At 38.2% G+C, this 22472-nt stretch overlaps 3 protein-coding genes across 6 annotated transcripts in view; 1 reads left to right on the top strand and 2 right to left on the bottom strand.

The window, feature by feature from the left end:
• LOC127946562 (uncharacterized) overlaps window positions 1-11959 on the bottom strand; it is a 220082-nt gene extending 208123 nt beyond the window's left edge. Inside the window, exons 1-3 of one of the 4 annotated variants that reach the window (XM_052543225.1) lie at window positions 11274-11922; window positions 11054-11119; window positions 9570-10853 (exon numbers count right to left, since the gene is read on the bottom strand). In XM_052543225.1, coding sequence (XP_052399185.1) covers window positions 9570-10853; window positions 11054-11119; window positions 11274-11675 — 1752 coding nt within the window. In that variant the 5' untranslated portion in view covers window positions 11676-11922. Of the gene's footprint in view, window positions 1-239; window positions 839-8686; window positions 10854-11053; window positions 11120-11273 lie in introns of those variants that run through there. The other 3 variants (XM_052543226.1, XM_052543229.1, XM_052543227.1) reach the window with 3 other exon arrangements.
• LOC127946564 (uncharacterized) overlaps window positions 1-22472 on the bottom strand; it is a 321463-nt gene that overhangs the window by 239799 nt on the left and 59192 nt on the right. The window lies entirely within an intron of this gene.
• Window positions 1-22472, top strand: part of LOC127946567 (interferon-induced protein 44-like) — a 50464-nt gene that overhangs the window by 12162 nt on the left and 15830 nt on the right. The gene's annotated exons all lie outside the window — the stretch shown is intronic.

The following is a 22472-nucleotide window of genomic DNA, read 5'->3' as shown; positions in this document are numbered from 1 at the left end:
TTTTTTAAACACTACTGTCACAGAGTGTAGGTTTTAAGATTGTATTTGTATAAACCTCAAGTATGCCCTTTTCTATATATATTTTTGCCTGTTCAAAGATTTTTGGCCTCAGGTAGATGCATAATGTCAACAGCACAGTATCTGTCAGTAATACAGTAATACAAATTTAATAAAACTGTATACAGAGAAATTTGCATGTTTATTACAAGCTTTATTCTTCAGAAATAAATCTGTTTTACCTTATATGATGGAACAGCTTCACTGATGGGTCTGAATGTGTGTGTGTCGTGTTGTTGTGAAGTAACACACTCCACACACACCGGCTGTTTGTCCTCCACACAGAAGAGTTTGAGTTTCTTACTGTGTAAGCTGCAGATCTCCTCAGATCCTGATGAACGGCTCTCTTTTCTCTCCTTCAGGAACGACTCACACAGGTTTTGTAACGCAAGACTAACTGGAGGTTCGAGTTTTGAGGATCTTCTCCTACAGACAGGACACTCCTGAGTTTCTTTATTTCTCCAGGACTTATGAAGACACTCTTTACAGAAACTGTGACTACATGACAGAAGAACAGGAGTCTTGAAGATATCACAGCACACAGGACAAGAAAGATCTTCAGCAGACACATGTAGAGACGCCATTTTCTCTGTTCTAGCTCCAGCAGTCTGACCTTTACTCTCAGGTTCTGTTCGATCGTTTCAAAAATGAAGAACCATGAAAATCACAATCATCTCCTGTCTAATGAGAAACAAACTTCCTAACCCATAAATCCTTCTTAAATCCTTGTTCTCTTTGTTCTTCAGTGATTGCTGATTCCTTTCTCTTTTCTCAAGTGAGTATGAGTTATGAGAAAGGAGATCTAACACGATAGTCTTTTCCAGGTAAGTGTTGTAAAAGAGTGGAGTTTATGATCGTGTTGAAACAGGTCAAAGAACAACATGGGCCATATTCACGCACACACACACACACACACACACACACACAAATCTACTTGCCCAGGAAACTCAGAGAAAAAAAAAATATATATCACAAAAGGTAGATCCTAAATCTAGAACAGTTCCTCCTGAAAAGGAGGAAAATCCCAGAAATCATCTGAAACATAATGAGAATAGATTTCTGAAAGGTGAAATAACACAATAGTTTTTTCATAAGTGTTATAAAAGAGTGTAGTTTATGATCACATGGGTTGTGATCATAAACTACAATAAAATATCTGTAAAAGATATGACTGCAGTCTGCAGAGGGAGGAGCTACACGTCACCCCACCCCACCCCTTCTCTATTCTCATTGGCACCCATGGATAGCTCCGCCCCTCTCTGCAGACTGAGTCACAGATCGAGCTCCTTCCTCTCAGTATCATGACTCAGCATCCAACCCGCTCTCTGAGTTTCAGTTTCTCTCTTCCTGTGTTTGTGTGTCCATTAGGAATATGAGAAGATGCAGTGACCCAGCCATTACATGCCAAACTTTAATTAAATTATGTGGGACACTTAGACTATAGCCCAATGTTTAGAGTTGGAGTTGTAAATTATTCTATACCAACCCTGTCAACCTCTTTCCCCACCTCTACCCCATTTTATTTAATCATGCTAATTCAAATAGGTCTGTTGTTGGAAAATAATTAATTTAAAAACAACTAGAATAAATCTGAAACTTGATGGCAGTGAATATTAATGCGGTCTAGCAATAATAGTTTATGATCACATGGGTTGTGTTGAAACAGGTCAAAGAACAACATTATCCATACTTACACACACGCACACACACACAGACACACACACACACACACACACACACACACCGCACACACAAACAAGCATTATACATTTATTTTTATTTGTCTTTTCCCCCTTAAATATTATTTGAAACTTAAATTATAGTGGTTTGTGTTTTAAAGTTTTAACCCCTCTCCTTGATTCTTATTGGCTCGGAGGCCTTCCAGGAGTTCTGATATCTCACCAGTATCAGCACGGGGCTGCTCACCATTTGTGTCACTCTGCTTGTCTCTGTGTGGGATAGACCATTTTTCCCAGCAAGAGAAAAAAGGCATACTTAACAGATATTTAATTAATATACATGCAAATAGCTAGAAATATGAGATCATGTGCTTGTTAATGTTTACTAATTAAAATTTTTCTAATGATTAACAGATACTTTTTTATGTAAATTGCAATGTCTACAAATGTCATTCAACTTTTAATTCATACGCTTTTAAAAATATACAAATGATTTTAACAGAAAATATATAATGATTACAATTATATTAGTTAATGTAATTTTGAATGCTAACAAATGTCACACAACTTCAGTTCATATATAACCAAATATATTTAACCTTATTTGTTCATGTTTTTGCAGTACCCAATCTAAAGTGGAAATCTCGATCTGGAGTGCCCATGAGCTCCGCTAGAGGGCACTCCATCCTGTACCCTTCACTACTCATCCCGGACTCTTTTTCCCATAATCCTTTTCCTGGACACATCATCAATTGCAATCACCTGTCTTTAATCAGATCTCATCATCAGTTCACAGTTGTCTCACATTATAAGGACTTTAAAAGTAGCAGCAGATGTGTGATTAAATCTTTTATGTCATATTATAGTCCAAAACTACCATAAAGTTTGAACAATTCAACCCAGATATCAGTTTTTGATTTTTAATTCAGCTGTTAATACTGCCATTAAAATGCATCTCACCTGCAGTCATACAAAATCCCCATCTGGGAGAGTCTGTCTACAGCTACAGTTTTTTGTCATATTCTCTCCCACTGGATCCATGCTGACAAAACACAGAAGACAAAATCACACCAGTGATGTTACAGATCGAAAGCTGCTCCTGGAGGGCCACTGTCCAGTGAGTTTAACACCAACCCTAATTAAACACCCCTGGAGCGGCTAATCAAGATCTTCTGACTCACTATAGAATCTTCCAGGGAAGTGTGTTGTGGAGATGGTTGGAGCTAAACTCTGCAGTACACCTGCCCTTCAGGAACAGGACTGGACACACCTGTTATAGATACTGATAGAGGTTTGACTAATAGTTGCTTTTTAAGATATTCATTTTTCTTTTTTTCTTTTTTTTTTAAGGACACTTGCCAATTTAGCTCAAGCTAATTTACTCACAGACTTTCAGATTTTCAAGATGGCGCCGCCGAGTCCGGTCGCCGTCCAGGTCGCTCCGCTTAGATTATGTTTTTATTTACTTTTTTACCTACTTTTGCTTTCCCTTTTTACACACATTACCTCTGCACTGATCATATACGAAAAGCAAACACTTTTGGACATTGGACAACGCTTCACTGACCTGTTTCAGGACACTTTATCCTCCAACCCATCGTGGCCATCTGAGATTCTCCAGAACGCCAAGATGAACAATGGCCACCTGAATAACCACCCGAGGCGACGGAACAAGAAACACCGCGGGAAACGTGCTGGGATTCGCAACAGACTGAGGAAAAGAGCACACAGCCCTCCTTTACCGAGCATATTGCTCGCCAATGTCCAGTCTCTGGAGAATAAGATGGACGATCTTAGAGCCAGGATAAGTTTCCAAAGGGACATTAGGGACTGTAACATCCTTTGTTTGTCTGAAACGTGCCTCACGCCCTTGGTCCCGGACGCTGCTGTAACGCCGTCTGAAAACTTCTCTGTTTTACGGATGGACAGGACAGCCGAGGCCGGCAAATCCAAAGGCGGAGGAGTTTGTTTCATGATTAACAAGAAATGGTGTGACCCCAGGAATATCTCCACTCTGTCGCGCTCCTGCTCGCCTCATCTGGAACATTTATCCATTATTTGCCGCCCATTCTATCTGCCTCGGGAGTTTTCATCGATCATCATAACTGCTGTTTACATCCCTCCACAAGCAGACACTGGCTTGGCTTTGTCTGAGCTTCACGATGCGCTCAGCGGCAACATCAACAAACATCCTGACGCTGCTATTATCATCGCTGGGGACTTTAACAAAGCCAAACTCAGGCAAGTCATGCCTAATTTTTATCAACATGTATCCTGTCCAACCAGAGGACCGAATACACTGGATCATTGCTACACTCAGTTTAAGAATGCCTACAAAGCTCGCTCACTACCGGCTTTCGGCAAATCGGACCATGCCGCCATTTTCCTCACACCGGAATATAAACAACGGCTTGTTCAAGATCCCCCCGTGCAGAGGGTGGTGACGCGATGGTCCGCCCAATCAGAAGCAACGTTACAGGCGGCTCTTGATGACGTAGACTGGGACATGTTTCGCGCAAGTTCATCTGACGTCAGCGAGTTCACGGATGTAGCGTTAAGCTTTGTAAACACGCTAGCCGAACAAGCTATGGACACAATAATTATAAGGACATTCTCAAATCAGAAACCGTGGGTGGACAGATCAATCCGTGCAGCAGTAAACAAACGCACTGCTGCTTACAATGCCGGTCTTCTGTCAGGAAACATGAGCGAGTACAAAGCATTGTGCTATGCTCTCCGGCGCGCAGTAAGAGCCGCCAAACACAGGTACAGGGAACGCATAGAGTCACATTTCCAGCTAAATGACTCCCGACGCATGTGGCAAGGACTAAGGACCATCTGTGACTTTGGAAATAAATCCTCTGCAGAGACGAGAGCAGATCCGTCGCTGGCTGACGAGCTAAACACTTTCTACGGCCGCTTTGAAAGCATTCTAAGCAGTGCGAGTCTGCCGATCAGCGCGTCAGGAAGCAGCAGTCAGAGCAGCGATCATCATGTAATCACCGTGTCGGAGGACGAGGTTCGAAGGGCACTAAAACGAGTGAATGTAAGGAAAGCAGCCGGACCTGATGGGATTTCTGGCCGTGTTCTGCGGTCCTGCGCTGATCAGCTCGCTGGTTTGTTTACATCCATTTTTAATGAGTCTCTTGCTTCATCGGTGGTTCCCACCTCATTCAAAAAATCGGTCATCATCCCTGTGCCTAAGAACAATAAACCCTCTTGTCTGAATGACTATCGTCCAGTTGCCCTCACATCAATAGTCATGAAGGTCTTTGAGGGACTGGTTAAAAACGTCATCTGCTCCTCCATCCCGGATACTTTGGACCCTCTTCAGTTTGCCTATCGCCCAAACAGATCCACAGATGATGCCATCTCTCACATCCTGCACTCTTCTCTCACACACATCGACAGCAATAACAGGAACTATGTAAGGCTGTTATTTATTGACTATAGCTCAGCTTTTAATACTATAGTACCCATAAAGCTATCTTCCAAACTCATAGACCTCGGACTGAATTCTTCACTCTGCAACTGGATCCTTGATTTCCTCACCGGCAGACCTCAAGTGGTGAAACTAGGCCAGTACACCTCCAGCTCCATCACCCTGAACGTAGGAGCCCCCCAGGGCTGTGTCCTGAGTCCCCTGCTCTACTCTGTATACACACATGACTGCATGTCTTCACACAGCTCCACATCTATAATCAAATTTGCTGATGATACTGTGGTTCTGGGCCTCATTCACAACAATAATGAGACCACATACTTGGATGAGGTAGAGAAATTGACATCATGGTGCCAGGACAACTGTCTCTCTCTAAATGTGAGCAAAACTAAAGAGCTGATTGTGGACTTCAGGAAGAGACAGCAGCAGCCCTATACTCCTCTTATGATCAGCGGGACCCCTGTGGAGAGGGTGAGCAGCTTCAAGTACATTGGTGTAAACATCTCCGAGGACCTGACTTGGACTACTCACATTCAAACACAGGTTAATAAAGTCAGGCAAAGACTGTACCATCTGCGACAGCTGAGGAAATTCAGGGTCTCACCAGCAATCCTGAAAACTTTCTATTCTGGGGCTATAGAAAGCGTATTGACTCAGTGTATCTCAGTGTGGTATGGGAACAGCTCCAGTCAAGACTGCAAAGCCGCACAAAGAGAGTTGTGCGCTTAGCTGAACGCATCTCCGGGTCTGCTCTCCCCTCTCTGCAGGAAATCTACCTCAAACGCTGCAGAAGTAGAGCTGCAAAAATCATCAAAGACTCCACCCACCCCAGTAATCATATTTTCACTTTGCTGCCATCTGGTAAGCGCTACCGTAGCCTGATGGCAAAAACCGAGAGACTCAGGAGGAGTTTCTTCCCCCAGGCCATCAGGCTCTTAAACTCTTAAACTCTAAACCAGCTTCTTAACATCCTCATGCCTCCACTTAATGTTCACTTTATCTTTTTACTTTATTCACTTCCTCACATAGACACACAGACAGTGTCACCCTGTTTTGCACATTTGCTTCTTGTACGTTCCTGTGTATCTTAATATTTAAGACTACAGTAAAATGCATATATGCACATTGTACATCCCTGTACATCTTAATATTTAAGACTACAGATTACATTCATGCACATTATTTTGCGTTTTATATATTATTCTACAATATAAATTTTTTATATTTTATTCTTATATTTTTATTGTTTACATTTATTTCATTCTTACATAGCTTTATTTATGTATATTTTCATCTGTGTTGTTTTCTTTAATAATTGCACTGTCCATGGAGCGGACCTGACTCACATTTCACTGCTGGTTATATATGCTATATATAATTTTGTATGTGACGAATAAAAATCTTGAATCTTGAATCATACATAGACACTCTTACCTGTAGATTTTTACTTTATCTAGTTTTGTTTTGTTAAACTAAATTACGCATATAATTTACTATTTAAATCATAAGTGAATGTCTAACTGTCAAATAAACAAAACAAAATTAAATTAAATACAGAGTTGCTGTTTACAGTTCATAATAACATAGTCCTACCCTTTTAAAAACAGTTGGTTTTTCTGCTTTTTTTTTCTGAATAGCTTGTGCATAGTTTAGTTTTACTTGTATTTATTTGAAATGTTTAGTATGTGCATTTGTAATTTCTCATTTCTCACACGGACCTTCGGTGGCAGTGTTTCCAAATCCAATTCAACATTTTATTTCTGTTTGTGACAGTATATAGTACATAGTGTAATTGTATGTAGATTGAACAGAACACTTCTTTATCTCTTTGTGTTTAATGTTGCTTAATATTATCTTGTGTTTATTTGTTTTTATTGATAAAATATATTCCATAAATTTTTTTCTTGCAAAGCATGTTATCTTATATTTATCAGGTTTTGTTCCTTTTCTCTTATAATTTATAACAGAATAGATTACTTTATAATAATTAAATAAGCAAATTAGCATTACACAATTGGAGAAAACCCCTAAAACCAGTAAAAATAAAAGCAGCAGTGTTTGAGTGGGAGCTTGGACTATGTATTGCGATTGTTGAAGGATCTGACTGCAGTCTGCAGAGGGAGGAGCTACACATGTCACCCCGCCCCTTCTCTATTCTCATTGGCACACAGAATTGCACCAATGGATAGCTCCGCCCCTCTCTGCAGACTGAGTCACAGATTGAACTCCATCCTCTCAGCATCATGACTCAGCATCCAACCCGCTCTCTGAGTTTCAGTTTCTCTCTTCCTGTGTTTTTGTGTCCATTAGGAATATGAGAAGATGCAGTGACCCAGCCATTACATGCCAAACTTTAATTAAATTATATGGGACACTTAGACTATAGCCCAATATTTAGAGTTGGAGTTTTAAATTATTCTATACCAACCCTGTCAACGTCTTCCCCCACCTCTACCCCATTTTATTTAATCTTCTAATTCATTAATTCTCTGTCATTAAATTCCACGTCCATCGAAAGTCCCAAGGAAAACCAATCTGTCAATGTCCCCCCTTGTTATGCCTCTTTTGCACATGTTTTCAACCCCCTAGCAGCCTCCAAGCTTCCGCCACACCACCCTTGGGATTGCGCTATCGATCTGACGGAAAGGGCGTTGGCTATTAAAGGGGCTTTAAAGATTTAATAAAGCAAAACAAGCATTAAAAAAGTACCTGGACTTTTGGACATGAATGCTCTACCTCATTAAGTTATTGTTTAATTGTCTTAATAGAAAGTGCTAATGTAGACACTTCCCAGTGCTAATGTTAGTGTTTTATATAGACGTGTGTCTCATATAAACTCAAATTCACATGAGTCTGTGGCTTCATTATCATCCACTTTCTGCTTCCCTTTAGTGTCGTGTGTTTTCTCACAGATACAGATGAGTAACACATATGAGGAGTTCCCAAACCTGCAGAAGATCTTCACACACAACATGATGAAGAACTGCTCTTAATGATGATTCTGGCTCAGATGGATTTGAGTCACACAGAGAAAGATTATTTCTACACTGTCACATGAAATAAAGACACAGCCATGTAATGCGGGTCTGTTTGAGAAGGAATGAATAGTTTCATATGAAAGATGATGGCTAATATATCTGGATAATCTGCATGAAAACAGGCTTTTGTCACACATGATCAGGCCTATTAACAATTAAACTTTGGTTTGATTTGAGTCAAGTTTACCAGCAAAATCTGAACCTCACACAAATCTAAGTCTTGTTGTGCCCTCATATACTGTTTATTATGTTTATTGTCATGTTTTCTTCAGTTGTTGTCAGTTCAGTCATCAGCATGAACTGTTCTCGTCCCTCAGGGTTTGTTTCAGCTGCTGTGGGTTATTTTAGGAGACGGACAAAGCAATAAAAGATGATTCACACACACTGACCGACACACAACACACACTGGAGTCGAGATGAGATGTGTTTGATTCTGACAAGAAAAGCTGAACAAGAATATTCTGGGAAAAAAATAAATGGCTTTATTTATTTAAGTGAGATACAAGTGAAAGCATTTCTTATTTCTGCTGCATATTCTCTAAGATTTTAGTATTATTTCAAAGAAAAACTATAAAGCAATAAACATGTAAGACCAACAAATGTTATAGAAAACGAAGAACACAGTCCAGAAAAGCTGTCTCAGATTTTTATCAGCTTGAATATGGAAATGTTTCTTCACCTGAAGAATGATGACATCTAGGTGGCAGAGCTTAATAATACAGTTAATAGTTAAAACAGTCTCTAAAGAAACTCGTAGTGATCGTGATTACATGAACATTAAAGCACTGTGAGGCAAAGGAGGGGGACTCCTTATCGTGAAAGGTTTTTTTTCTCATTACATCAGTTCTTTTAACAGATGCTGTTTATTCAAAGCAACTTTCAAATGAGAAAAATAGACAAGTTATGATATTGATACAGTACAAGTTTGATGACAGAAAAATGTTTGATTCATAATAATCATATATTCATATAATCATTGATAATATGATGACATCATATAAAGGACTTGTTTTTAAAAGAAGCAGAAATATTTTCATGATCTTGTTTTCAGAGTGTCAGCAGGGATTGAGTAGCTAAGACTTGATCTGATTATTTTTGTTTAAGCCTTGTTAAGTATCCAATTGCTCGTTTTTCTCCTCCTGCTCTCTTCTTCATGTTTTTCAGTGTTTTTGCTTTTTCAGGCTCATTTATCTCCATCAGCTTCTCAATCAGAAAATCAACATGCTGAAGTATGAACAGTGAATCAGTGTTGAGTGCGATCTTCTCCAGAGTTTCCACACAGTGATAAGCTTCAATCACCAGATTTCTTTTCTCTTTCTCTAATTCGTGCAGTTCTCCTTCCAGTATCTTGACCTCAGACACACCATAGCTAATCTTACCATCACATTTCTTCTTTAAATCTTTAAAAGTCTTCTTCTCTGTCCTTGTCTTTGTTACATACATTTTAGCTTCTTTGATGTGGTTACTGTAGTGGCATTTATTAGTACACACTGTACAGTGATTATTCTTCATCACTTCACACCACGAGAGACCACTGAACCACCAGCATCCTGGATAATGACAGTTCTCCTCACAGACGGTGCAGCACATCGCCACACTGGCTACAGAACGATCAATATCAACCCATTCTTTGTAGGGCACTTCAACTTCATACTCAAAGTTCTTGTTTTTTTTTGCATCTTTCTTGTTCTTCTCCACAGCTTCTTGAGTTTGTTTCAGCTCATTCTGCTTTAGTGTCATCATTTGAACTCGTGATCGTAGATTAGAGATATTTGCCTCCAACTGCTTCTGTTTATTCAACACATCTTGAGTCATCTTCAAGGATTTTGGTTTTATTGTGTTAAGAAACTTGAAGAGTTGCTCCATTCCACTAAAACTAAGATCCCGTGATTGTTCCCGTATCTTTTTATGTTTTTCATCTTCAGCAGAGTCTGTCTGACAGTTGTTAAACAGGAAAAACACTGGCTGATTCTGCTCATTTACTGCACACTTGATGTTAGCCTCTTTAACAGCCGTCAGAGCATTTTTAGGAGACATTCCATCTGAGTGTGTGAAGAGTAAGATGATGTTTTCAGCAATATCTCTTCCAAATAAAGACTGAACAGCATCAAATATGTAGATCTGTCTGTCAGAGAGTCGATTTTGATGGGCCATAATCACCAGACACACTGCGTCTATTTCATAAACCCAGTCATCAAATTTACTTAAACTGTGCAAACTCACAGCGATCTCTTCATCATGATTGATTCCACGAGTGTTTCCATATCCTGGAGTGTCGATGATTGTTAAATGGACTGGACTCTCGTGTGGATAAAACCCATAAACAGTGATTCCAGAGGTCTGACTGTGAGTTTGTGATCGGTCGCTCTGATCATCTGTGATCTCAAACCAAACCTTGTCTTCTCTCTGAACACACAACATGTAGTTGATCATCACATTGATCAGGGTTGTTTTCCCTGTTCCTGTTTCTCCCATCATCAGAATAATTTTATGTGGTTTGTGTCTATCTCTCTCTCCAAAGGTAATTTTTCTATATGGTTTAGATTGAACCAAATGTTCTGTCCTTGTTCGCAGACGATATCGAGCAGGATTTCCATCTTCAATTAAGATTCTTTTCTTTATCAGATCATTTTTGTTCTGTTTACAAAAAAATACACAATAACAAAATACAATAAAAATATAGATGAACATGTATAAATGAACAATATTATATTTAGAAGTCATTATCAAATTCTAAACACAAACATCTCTAACAATAAAGGCCCTATTTCATAACCCCCAAAAGGTCAGACAAATCTAATTTAATTTGTGAATATGTCAAAAGAACAGAGTTTCACCTGGAAGTGTTGTCCTGTTTCCTCAGACTTTCTTTTACTGCTTTTCTTTTTAACTGCATCTTTATCCTAGAAATTAAATAAAAAAACTTAAGACATCAGAGATTTCTGTAACATGTTCATATATATATATATATATATAATACACATTTAATCAAACTGTATACAGAGCAATGTGCATGTTTATGAGAAGCTTTATTCTTCAGAAATAAATCTGTTTTACCTTATGTGATGGATCAGCTTCACTGATGGGTCTGAATGTGTGATTGATGTGTTGTTGTGAAGTAACACACACCACACACACCGGCTGTTTGTCCTCCACACAGAAGAGTTTGAGTTTCTCACTGTGTAAGCTGCAGATCTCCTCAGATCCTGATGAACAGCTCTCTTTTCTCTCCTTCAGGAACGACTCACACAGGTTTTGTAACGCAAGATTAACTGGAGGTTCGAGTTTTGAGGATCTTCTCCTACAGACAGGACACTCCTGGGTTTCTTTATTTCTCCAGGACTTATGAAGACACCTTTTACAGAAACTGTGACTACATGACAGAAGAACAGGAGTCTTGAAGATATCACAGCACACAGGACAAGAAAGCCCTTCAGCAGAAACATGTAGAGACGCCATTTTCTCTGTTCGAGCTCCAGCAGTCTGACCTTTACTCTCAGGTTCTGTTCGATCGTTTCAAAAATGAATAACCATGAGAATCCCAAAAATCTGCTGTCCGATAAGAAAAAAATATCCTATTCCATAAATCTTTGTTAAATTCTTGTTATCTTCATTCTTCAGTGATTGCTGATTCCTTTCTCTTTTATTAAGCGGGAATGGAGTTCTGACAAAGGAGAAGTAACACGACAGTCTCTTCCAGGTAAGTGTTGTAAAAGAGTGGAGTTTATGATCATGTGTTGAAACAGGTCAAAGAACAACATGGGCCATATTCACACACACACACACACACACACACACACACACACACATTTGTTTTTGTGTAAAGTGTGTTCATCCCATAGGTGTAATGGTTTTTATTCTGTACAAACTGTATATTCTATGGCCTTACACCAACCCTACACCTAACCCTAACCCTCACAGGAAACTTTGTGCATTTTTACTTTCTCAAAAAAACTCATTCTGTATGATTTATAAGCGTATATGTCCTCATAAGTCACCCTCTCCTTGTAATACCTGTGTCATACACATGTCATTATCCAGAGTTGTGTCCTGATATGTCACAAAAACAAGAACACACACACACACACACACACACACAATTCTACATGCTTAGGAAACTTAGGGAGTGTGTTTTAAGTAGTTCCTTAATTTAGAACAGCTCCTAATGATGAGGAAGAAAATCTCTGAAATCATCTGAAACATGCCTGCTGTTGTCAATCCAAGTTCAAGTTCAAAGTTCAAATACTTTTATAGTCTAGTCATACAACGAAGTGCACTGCAGAACGAAATGGAGTTTCTCTGGGCACAAAGCTCAACGTGCATGATATGAATGAAACAGCAACATAGTCAGCAAGATTTCAATAAATATAATATACTCCATAACAGACAAAATAACATCTTATCATCATCATATAAAGACAATTCTCAACTAAATATTTACAGAATAATACAAGAACTATAATTAGTGTGGGGTTGATAATCCGTGAGTGTATTACTGTAACATTTGATGTAACATTGCTCACAAGTAGCAGCAGAGAGCTGCTTTAATCACCAGACACACTGCATCTATTTCATGGATCTCTACTGCAGATTTATTTAAACTGTGCAAACACATGATGTCTTTATCTTTCTTTTGTCTCTCTCACTGAAGGTCATTTTCTATATGAGTCAGATTGATTAAAACCGAATGTACTTATTTCCAGATGTTATCGAGCAGGATTCCTATTTTTAATTAAGATGCTTTTCTTGATCAGATCAATTTAATGTATCATTTTTTGTAAAGTAAAACACAAACAAACATCAACAATAAATACGGTAAATATGTGTAATATGTGTAAATGATGTACAATGTAATTTTTTTTTACAAATGATCAAATGCGAGTGTTTCGCATTCCATGAGAAAGAAATAGAGTCAGTTATGTATTGAATTTTTATGTATATTTTACTAATTCAATGCAAACCTAGGGGAGATACCAAGATACCATCGGCTGTTGTTGAGTCAAAAGCCAAATATTGGTACCATGCAAAAATGCTGAAATTACTTTCCACAGTGATGTAGTAAAATTCATTTTTATAGCTGATATTTCATGGCAGACCATCATACCTCTGTGGCAAGTCTGGTGACTTTGGCTTTGATGAGATTCTGGTTTATGACTGTGAGGCGCATCACATCACTGTCTACTGTGTAGTTGAGTTTTCCCACCGCTGCACATTTAATACTGTACTCAGTATCTGGTCTGAGATCAGTCAGAGTCACTGTGTTCTGCTTCTGTGGCACAGTTTGAGATCTCCAGTCTTTCTCCTCCTTCATTTTGTACAGTAATGTGAGCTCCTCTGTAGCAGGAACACGGTGGAGACACTTTCAGATCCACCTGCCTACATCTGACATCTTCAGTGACTGGACAGTCTGGTTTTGATGGAGGAGTGAAGCAAACAGCTTCATTAGATTCATTTTCATACAGCAGTATGCAGGAACCTGGATTATTTTCCATTTCTTTTGATGCAACAATAAAATTGACTCCCATTGTCCATTCTCATATTTGGTTACATAAAAAGACCTTCTTCAGACATCAAGAACAACACTGACACATACTGCTTTATGCACTTTTACAATCAGCAACAGATGTTTGATTAAATCTTTAATGCCATATTATAGCCCAAAACTACAATAACATTTAAACAATTCATCTGTTAATGTTTCCATCAAAGTTTGGTAGAAAGAGAGTAATTGTTGCTGCATCACCTGCTACAAGAGCATGTCTCCTGCAGTCATACAGCATCCCCAGCTGGAAGAGTCTGTCTACAGCTACAGTCTCTATTGAATTCACTCCCACTGGATCCATGCTGACAAAACACAGAAGACTAAATCACTCCAGTAATTTAACAGATCAGGGGCATCCAAACCTGCTCCTGGAGGGACACTGTCCTGCAGAGTTTAACACCAACCCTAATTAAACACCCCTGGATCGGCTAATCAAGATCTTCTGACTCACCAGAATCTTCCAGGGAAGTGTGTTGGAGATGGTTGGAGCTAAACTCTGCAGTACACCTGCCCTTCAGGAACAGGACTGGACACACCTGTTATAGATACTGATAGAGGTTTGACCAATAGTTTACTTTATTTTTATATTTTTAAGATATGCGTTTTTTTATTTATTATTATTCTTATTTTTTAAGGACACTTGTCAATTCAGCTCAAGCTAATTTACTCACAGACTTTCATACATTGGCACTCTTACCTGTAGATTTTCACTTTATCTATTTTTGTTTTAATAAAAATAATAATAATACAGTCACAGTTTACAGTGCATAATAACATAGTCCTACCCTTTTGAAGACAGTTGGGTTTCTGTCACTACTGGGTTCATGAAGGAGGAGTCTAGCTCACAAAACAAACGTGTTGCTTAATAAAATACAAATGTGCATAGTTTAGTTTCACTTGTATTTATTTGAAATGTTTAGTATGTGCACTTGTAATTTCTCATTTCTCACGCGGATCTTTGGTGGCAGTGTTTCCAAATACAATTCAGCATTTTATTTCTGTTTTTGATAGTATATAATACATAGTGTAATTGTATGTAGATTGAACAGAACACTTCTTTATCTCTTTGTGTTTAATGTTGCTTAATATTATTTTGTGTTTTTATTGATAAAATATATTCCATAATTTGTTTTTCTTGCAAAGCATGTCAACTTATATTTGTCAGGTTTCGTTTTTTCTTATAATTTATAACACAATAGATTACTTTATAACAATTAAATAAGCAAATTAGCATTAAACAATTGGAGAAAACCGGTAAGAATAAAAGCAGCAGTGTTTGAGTGGCAGCTTGGACTATGTATTGTGATTGTTGAAGGATCTTACTGCAGTCTGCAGAGGGAGGAGCTACACGTAACCCCGCCCCTTCTATATTCTCATTGGCATAGAGAATGGTACCCATGGATAGCTCCGCCCCTCTCTGCAGACTGAGACACAGATCGACCTCCATCCTCTCAGTATCATGACTCAGCATCCAACCCGCTCTCTGAGTTTCAGTTTCTCTCTTCCTGTGTTTGTGTCCATTAGGAATATGAGAAGATGCAGTGACCCACCCATTACATGCTGAACTTTAATTAAATTATATGGGACGCTTAGACTATAGCACAATATTTAGAGTTGGAGTTGTAAATTATTCTAAACCAACCCCATCAACCTCTTCCCGCACCTCTACCCCATTTTATTTAGTAATAATGCTAATTCAAGTAGGTCTGTTGTTGGGAAATAATTAATTTAAAAACAACTAGAATAAATCTGAAACTTGATGACAGTGAATATTAATGCAGTCTTGCAATAGTGTTAGCATTCAATACACATATTGCTCATGCAATGTGTATAAAATATTATGTCCTTAATGTCCTTATGTTTTTCAAAATTCATTGATAAAGTTAGTGATCAGACTTAATTCAGATTATGATCATAATTCAAGATTAAATCAGTTTAATTCCAAGTGTTTTCTTGCTTTACTCAATAATTCATTGAAATTTCAAGGCTTTATTTAATTAAGAAAGGCTTATTTGATGAATTATTCAAAAATAATATTTTTTATAAATATTGTTTTTACTTCTCACTTTCATATTTTCTCCACACAGTTACCATACTTTATCCATGCATTCCTAATTTCATTTCAATTTGTATGTCTGATTTAAAAATTAACAAAATAAAGTACCATTTAAGTTTTAACATTTCATTTTTTTCTTGTTAATTGTTATTACGTTGGTTCTGTCAATCAGACACGTGATACAAGTCTTTCATGACATATATGTCACATATATGCAAATAATATGCTATGCATGTACAGTATGTGTAAAATGCCAATAATATATATATTTTTTTGTCTTTTGATTTTGAATTCAAATTGAGACATTTATAATCAAGATTTATTCAGAACATATTATTGGTCATAATAATTTTGCATATTTAGTTCCAGGATTTTTTATTTTTATTTTTCTGATTCAGCACCAGCCCTCTATAGAATGGACCATGGGGAAAATACTTAAGTGGGGTTGTAACTGTCAAAGCACCCAAGTAAGTCATTCCATGCCCTATGATTTTCGTCCATCGAAAGTCCCAAGGAAACCAGTCTGTCAATGTTCCCCCTTGTTATGCCTCTTTTGCACATGTTTTCAACCCCCTAGCAGCCTCCAAGCTTCCGCCACACCACCCTTGGGATCGCGCTATCGATCTGGTTCCAGGAGAGTCCATTCCTAAGGGGCAAATTTACTCCCTATCCATCCCAGAACAGGAGGCCATGAAAAAATAAGTGGAAGAAGCCCTAAGGCAAGGGTACATACGGCCATCCACTTCTCCAGCAGCGGCTAGTTTCTTCTTTATTCCGAAGAAGGATGGAGGGTTGAGAACATGCATCGACTAGAGAGCCTTAAATAAAATAACGGTAAAGTTCAGCTATCCTCTTCCACTAATCCCATCTTCCCTCCAAAAGCTCCAGGCTACCTGTGTCTTCACCAAACTAGACTTACGGAGCACATTCAACCTGGTCAGTATTAGAGAGGGAGATGAGTGGAAAACGGCTTTCATCACCCCAGCTGGACACTGCGAATACTTGGTGATGCCGTACGGTCTAGTAAATGGCCCGTCTGTTTTCCAAAGGTTCATGGATGAAGGCCTCCGTGAGTACCTGAATCATTTTGCTCTCGTCTATATAGATGACATCCTCATTTACTCACCTAATGAAAAGGTTCACCAGTGAACCACCAGCATCCTGGATAATGACAGTTCTCCTCACAGACGGTGCAGCACATCGCCACACTGGCTACAGTAGGATCAATATCAACCTGTTCTTTGTAGGGCACATCAGCTTCATACTCAACGTTCTTGTTTTCTTCAACATCTCTCTTGTTGTTCTCCAGAGCTTCTTGAGTTTGTTTCAGCTCATTCTGCTTTAGTTCCATCATTTGAACTCGTGATCGTAGATTAGAGATATTTGCCACCAGTTGCTTTCGATTCTTCAACACATCTAGTGTCAGCTGCAAGGATTTTGGTTTTATTGTGTTAAGAAACTTGAAGAATTGTTCTATTCCACTAAAACTGCGATCCCATGATTGTTTTTTATCTTCAGCAGAGTCTGACTGACAGTTGTTAAACAGGAAAAACACTGGCTGATTCTTGTCTTTCACTGCACACCTGATGTTAGCCTCTTTAACAGCCGTCAGAGCATTTTTAGGTGGAGCTCCAGTTGAATGTGTGAAAAGTAAGACAATGTTTTCAGCAATATCTCTTCCAAATGACTGAACAGCATCAAATATGTATTGCTGTTTGTCAGAAAGTCGATTCTGTGTTGCTTTAATCACCAGACACACTGCATCTATTTCATGGATCCATATCCTGGAGTGTCGATGATTGTTAAATTGATTGGACTCTCTTGTAGATAAAACTCATAAACAGTGATTCCAGAGGTCTGATTGTGAGTTTGTGTTCAGTCGTTTTGATCATCTGTGATCTCAAACCAAACCTTGTCTTCTCTCTGAACACACAACATGTAGTTGACCATCACATCGTTCAGGGTTGTTTTTCCTGTTCCTGTTTCTCCCACCATCCAAATGGTTTTATGTGGTTTGTGTCTATCTCTCTCTCCAAAGATAATTTTTCTATATGGTTCAGACTGATCCAAATAGTCTTTCCTTGTTAAGGACGGTATCGAGGAGGATTTCCATCTTCAATTAAGATGCTTTTCTTTTTAAGATCATTTATGTTCTGTATATGAAGCAATACACAATAACAAAATACAAAAAATGTCACAGTGTCTGGGTTGTTGTTCCCTGGGGTTCCACTAGATGTCCTCCTTGCTCACGGTGTCTGTCACCAGATCACTTCCTCCTCCCTTATTTGGTCACCTTCCTCCTTGTTGTGTAATTGATTGTCCCCCACCGTTCTCTTGTTCCCTCATTATCCTTCTGTCTATTTATACCCAGTCTGTCTTAGTCTGTGTTACAGAGTCCTTGTTTAATGTCGTGTATTATTCAGGTCCGTCAACTCTTGCCTTGCCTTGCCTTGCCTTGCCTTGCTTTGTCTTCGTGTCTTGTTTATGTTGGATTTGGATTATGTTTGGTTTTGACCCCTGCCTGGACTGTTTACCCCTTTGGATTATCCCTAAATAAACGACTTACCCGCAATTGGTTCTCTCGCCGTGTTTCTTGCATCACGTGCTTTGACAGAAGGACTCCTACACTGCAAGAGCCAGTGGTATGTCGACTTATGTCTCCTCCCCAGCCACAGTGCGGGAGAGAAATGGATTTGAAGGAACTCGCCTGGTGGTTTTCCGGGGAACCAGAGGAGGTCGCCGAGGAGGAAGTGGTCGAGAGGATACTCAGTATCGCTCTCAAGCATGACGGCCCTTCGACCCGGGGCTCGTGTGGGATGGATTAGAGCCACCGTCTCACCATGGCGGATGGAGAGGTGAGAAGAAGCACACGCCTGCCATCGTGGCGCCACTGCCCATGATGGCCGCTAGATCAGCGCCAAGAGGCAGGATGGACGCCAGCACAGCGCCACAACCCAAGATGGCCGCCAACCCAGCACCGCTGCGGTGCATGGCCACCAACCCAGCACCACGAAGCAAAATGGCCGCCAGCCCAGCGCCACAGCACAAGATGGCCGCCAACCCAGCGCAGCTGCGGTGCATGGCCACCAACCCCGCACCACGAGGCAGGAAGGAAGCCAGCCTCACACCACAGTACTAGATGGCCACCAGCTCAGCACCGACGCTCAAGATGGCCGCTGACTCATTTTTAGACTATTTCTCCATGCTGTCACTGATCCTAGAAGTTCCCAAGACTGTTTACATCAAAGCTGCTGAGCCAGCGCCAAAACCCAAGATGGCCGCCAATCCAGCACCAGCACGGCTCTTGTTTCAACCACAATCCTGATCGACTTTTTAATTTGTCTGGTCCGGGTCAGATACGCTACATCAACTTCAATACCCAGAAGCCTTGTCTATAGTACCTGCTCAACATACATATCTTTAATTACTAGATTAAATTTGGGTTCACTCAACAACATGTGTCTGGTACCAAAAACAATACTTTTTGTTTTGCCAACATTTAATACTAACTTATTATTTGTAACCCACTCTACCACAGACTTTAGTTCATCCAATAACACAATTTCAAGGTCTTCAATTGTTTCTTGAGAATCAATCATCAGCATACATAGCTATTTTTACTCTCTTTAAATGTAATGGCAAATTATTTTTATATATAGAAAACACGAGTGGTCCTAAACAACTAACCTGTGGTACACCACAGTCAACTGCTCTTTCATGTGAAAAACTTCCATTGAAAAAAAAAAACAGTTTGCCTCCTATTTCCTAAATAACTCTGAAACCAAATTGTTGCTGTAGAGCTGAAACCATAACAGCGCAATTTTCTTAATAGAAGTTTATGATCAATCAAATCGAATGCAGAGCTAAAATCTAACAGTACAGCTCCTGCCAACTTATTATCCAATGCTACTAGCCAGTCATTTGTCACTTGAGCCATAGCAGTGGTGGTCGAATGACCTGCTCTATAGGCATGTTGAAATTCAGAAAATGAATTATTGTCAGTAAAATATTTCTGAATTTGTTCAATTACAATCTTCTCTATAATTTTACTTAACGCAGGCAGGCAGTTGGGTCCACAGAAAGTAGAAGATGGGTCATTCTCACGAAACAGTTGAAACACCATGTCACTAGTGATTTTAGATATTAAACATGCAATTTAGTAATATATAAAAACACCATAATAAAGACAATACTGTTCTCTACCTTGCATAAAGAGTAATTTCCACATAGGAATTAATTATTTTTGCGTTTTATTGCATTTTCTGCTGAAATTCTCATTACCGCAATGCGTCCAGCTGTATCTTAACTTATGTTATGTTGTAATTTAAACAAATTACAATTAAAATATTCTGAAAAAAGTAAATGGATATTCTTCTATAATTTTTCACATGACAGAAAAATGACAGACTGAATATTCATGTATAATAATAATGATACAGTAGTGGAAATATAAAGTGTCCATGACTAATGTTCTCATCCTCCGCAATATTTTTTGAGGGTCATTTACGCACACAATTTTTTAAAAATATAAATCTTGATTTTAAAGTAAGCAACACATGAGGCAGAACCTTCGAAATACCAACAAGGTAGGCAGATATCTTCATATTGTTCCAGTTAAAAGTGTAAAATTCTCTTGTCAGAACGTGTACACGACAAATTGATTATCATCACCGAAACGGGTAATTTTCCACATTTAGAAAAATATTAGATAACAAATATTCTATGAAAATATACTTCATTAATGACTGATTATATACACAGAGTAAAAATTAGGTAAATCATCATGGCTTCTCTGTTGTTAGCAAAACATGCTAAGACACCTCATCCTCCACAACACCATTTTCACTCACCGCAACAATTTAAGGCCAGTTGCGGTAGAGAGAACCTCTTTTTCGGTAATGAGAATTTAATCATACAGACTATTGTTAAATGTATAAAATGAGTTATTAAATTAAATATTATTTAATAACAAAACAAAAAAGCTTAAGCAAAGGCTAGGGTGACCAATTTCAGAGAAAACGTTTATACCAACCCACCAAATCCCAGGAAGGAGAGAGACATTATGGGTTAGAGGTTACAGCAGGAATAGTTATCAAAAATTGTTGGGAAGCCTACACAAATGTTGGTGCATCTATCATTATGAGGACTTTCTATAAGTGTAATGATTTTTATACTGAGCAACAGAACTTTGTGTGTGTGTGTGTGTGTGTGTGTGTTCACTGCTGTGTGTGTGCACTTTGGATGGGTTAAATGCAGAGCACAAATTCTGAGTATGGGTCACCATACTTGGCTGTATGTCATATTAGAATAATTTCTAAAGGATCATTCGACACTGAAACCTGGAGAAAATTCAGCTTTGTCACCACAGAAATAAAATTCTGGTTTAAAGCATATTAAAAAGATAACAATCACTTTATCATAATATTACTGTTTTTGCTGTCAAATAAATGCAGCCTTGATGAGCAGAAGAGGCTTTAAAAAAACTTTTTTTATTTTTTATTATTGATGCTAAACTTTTGAATGGCAGTGTATTTAAATCTGAAAAAATGCAGCAGTTTGAAATTCTAATTCAAAAACAATTATTATAGAATGGTTAGGGTTAAATTGAATGAGAACATCTTTAAGGAAAAAAGAAAAATATATTGTGAATCATCTTTTTAGGAATGAGCGATTTTGGAAAAACTTTAAGTTCACACTTGGGTATACTCTTTACCAGAATCAACTCTTTCAGTAGAAAGAAAAAAATCCACTTGAGTTATCAAAGACTACATTCCCAAAGACTATTAATAAATAGTTATTACATAATTATATGATTATTACATAAAATATAAAATAAAATAAGAAACATTATTTTGTAATAATGTATTGTGAATAATTTTTTAATAATAAAACTAAAATTACAAAACTAATATTAGTCTTCTTTGTTTTCTAACATTACACTATTAAGTATTTATTTTTGTGGAAAACCACAGGGTGCCCTTTAAACTGCTTCTCATAAAACCTATTCATAAAGCAGCTGTGACAGAATTTTGCTAAGGAATGGGGAGAAATCTTAAGCTAAGAAAAAGAGTGAGGATGACCTTTTTGGTATGGATGTCAGCATGATTACTAACTACACCCACAGTGATTGGCTGATAAGGGATGGGTCTCTGTCAGTTATTTTATAATAGAAATATTGTAGAATGAGATATCATGTTGCCATAATCAAATAAAGATTTCAAAATAAAAATGTTGCAATATTCAAATAAAGTTTGAACTAGAGTGTCACTAATTAAACAAGCATATGTTCAGCTAATTGTCAGCTTCTACATGTCTGCATCTTATAAATAATTGTTATATGTATAAGCAGCCTTTTAATTAACAGACTAGAATTATTATGGCTGATATGACAGTAAGATTTAGTACAAAGGTAAAAGAAATCCAAACTGGATTGCTGTGGAAACAGCCATTTTAGGATTGTTTAGGATTTGGTCTTTGTGATTTAGGTGTCCTCTTGACTACCACTAACTTTTCACAGATTTAAGAGCTGATTTTTACATAAAAACACTTTATGAAGTACTTGAAGAAGAGTCGAAGAGTCCTAAAGATGTGGAGTTAGGAGCAACATTTAGTTTCACTTAAAATATTTTGTGAAAATGGCCCCTGGTGTTTATACCCT

The sequence above is a fragment of the Carassius gibelio genome, chromosome A24 (genome assembly GCF_023724105.1).
Source record: "Carassius gibelio isolate Cgi1373 ecotype wild population from Czech Republic chromosome A24, carGib1.2-hapl.c, whole genome shotgun sequence".
In the NCBI taxonomy this organism is placed as follows: Eukaryota; Metazoa; Chordata; class Actinopteri; order Cypriniformes; family Cyprinidae; genus Carassius; species Carassius gibelio.
Note: the sequence above shows the minus strand (reverse complement) of the source record. Positions and strands in the feature narration are given on the sequence as shown.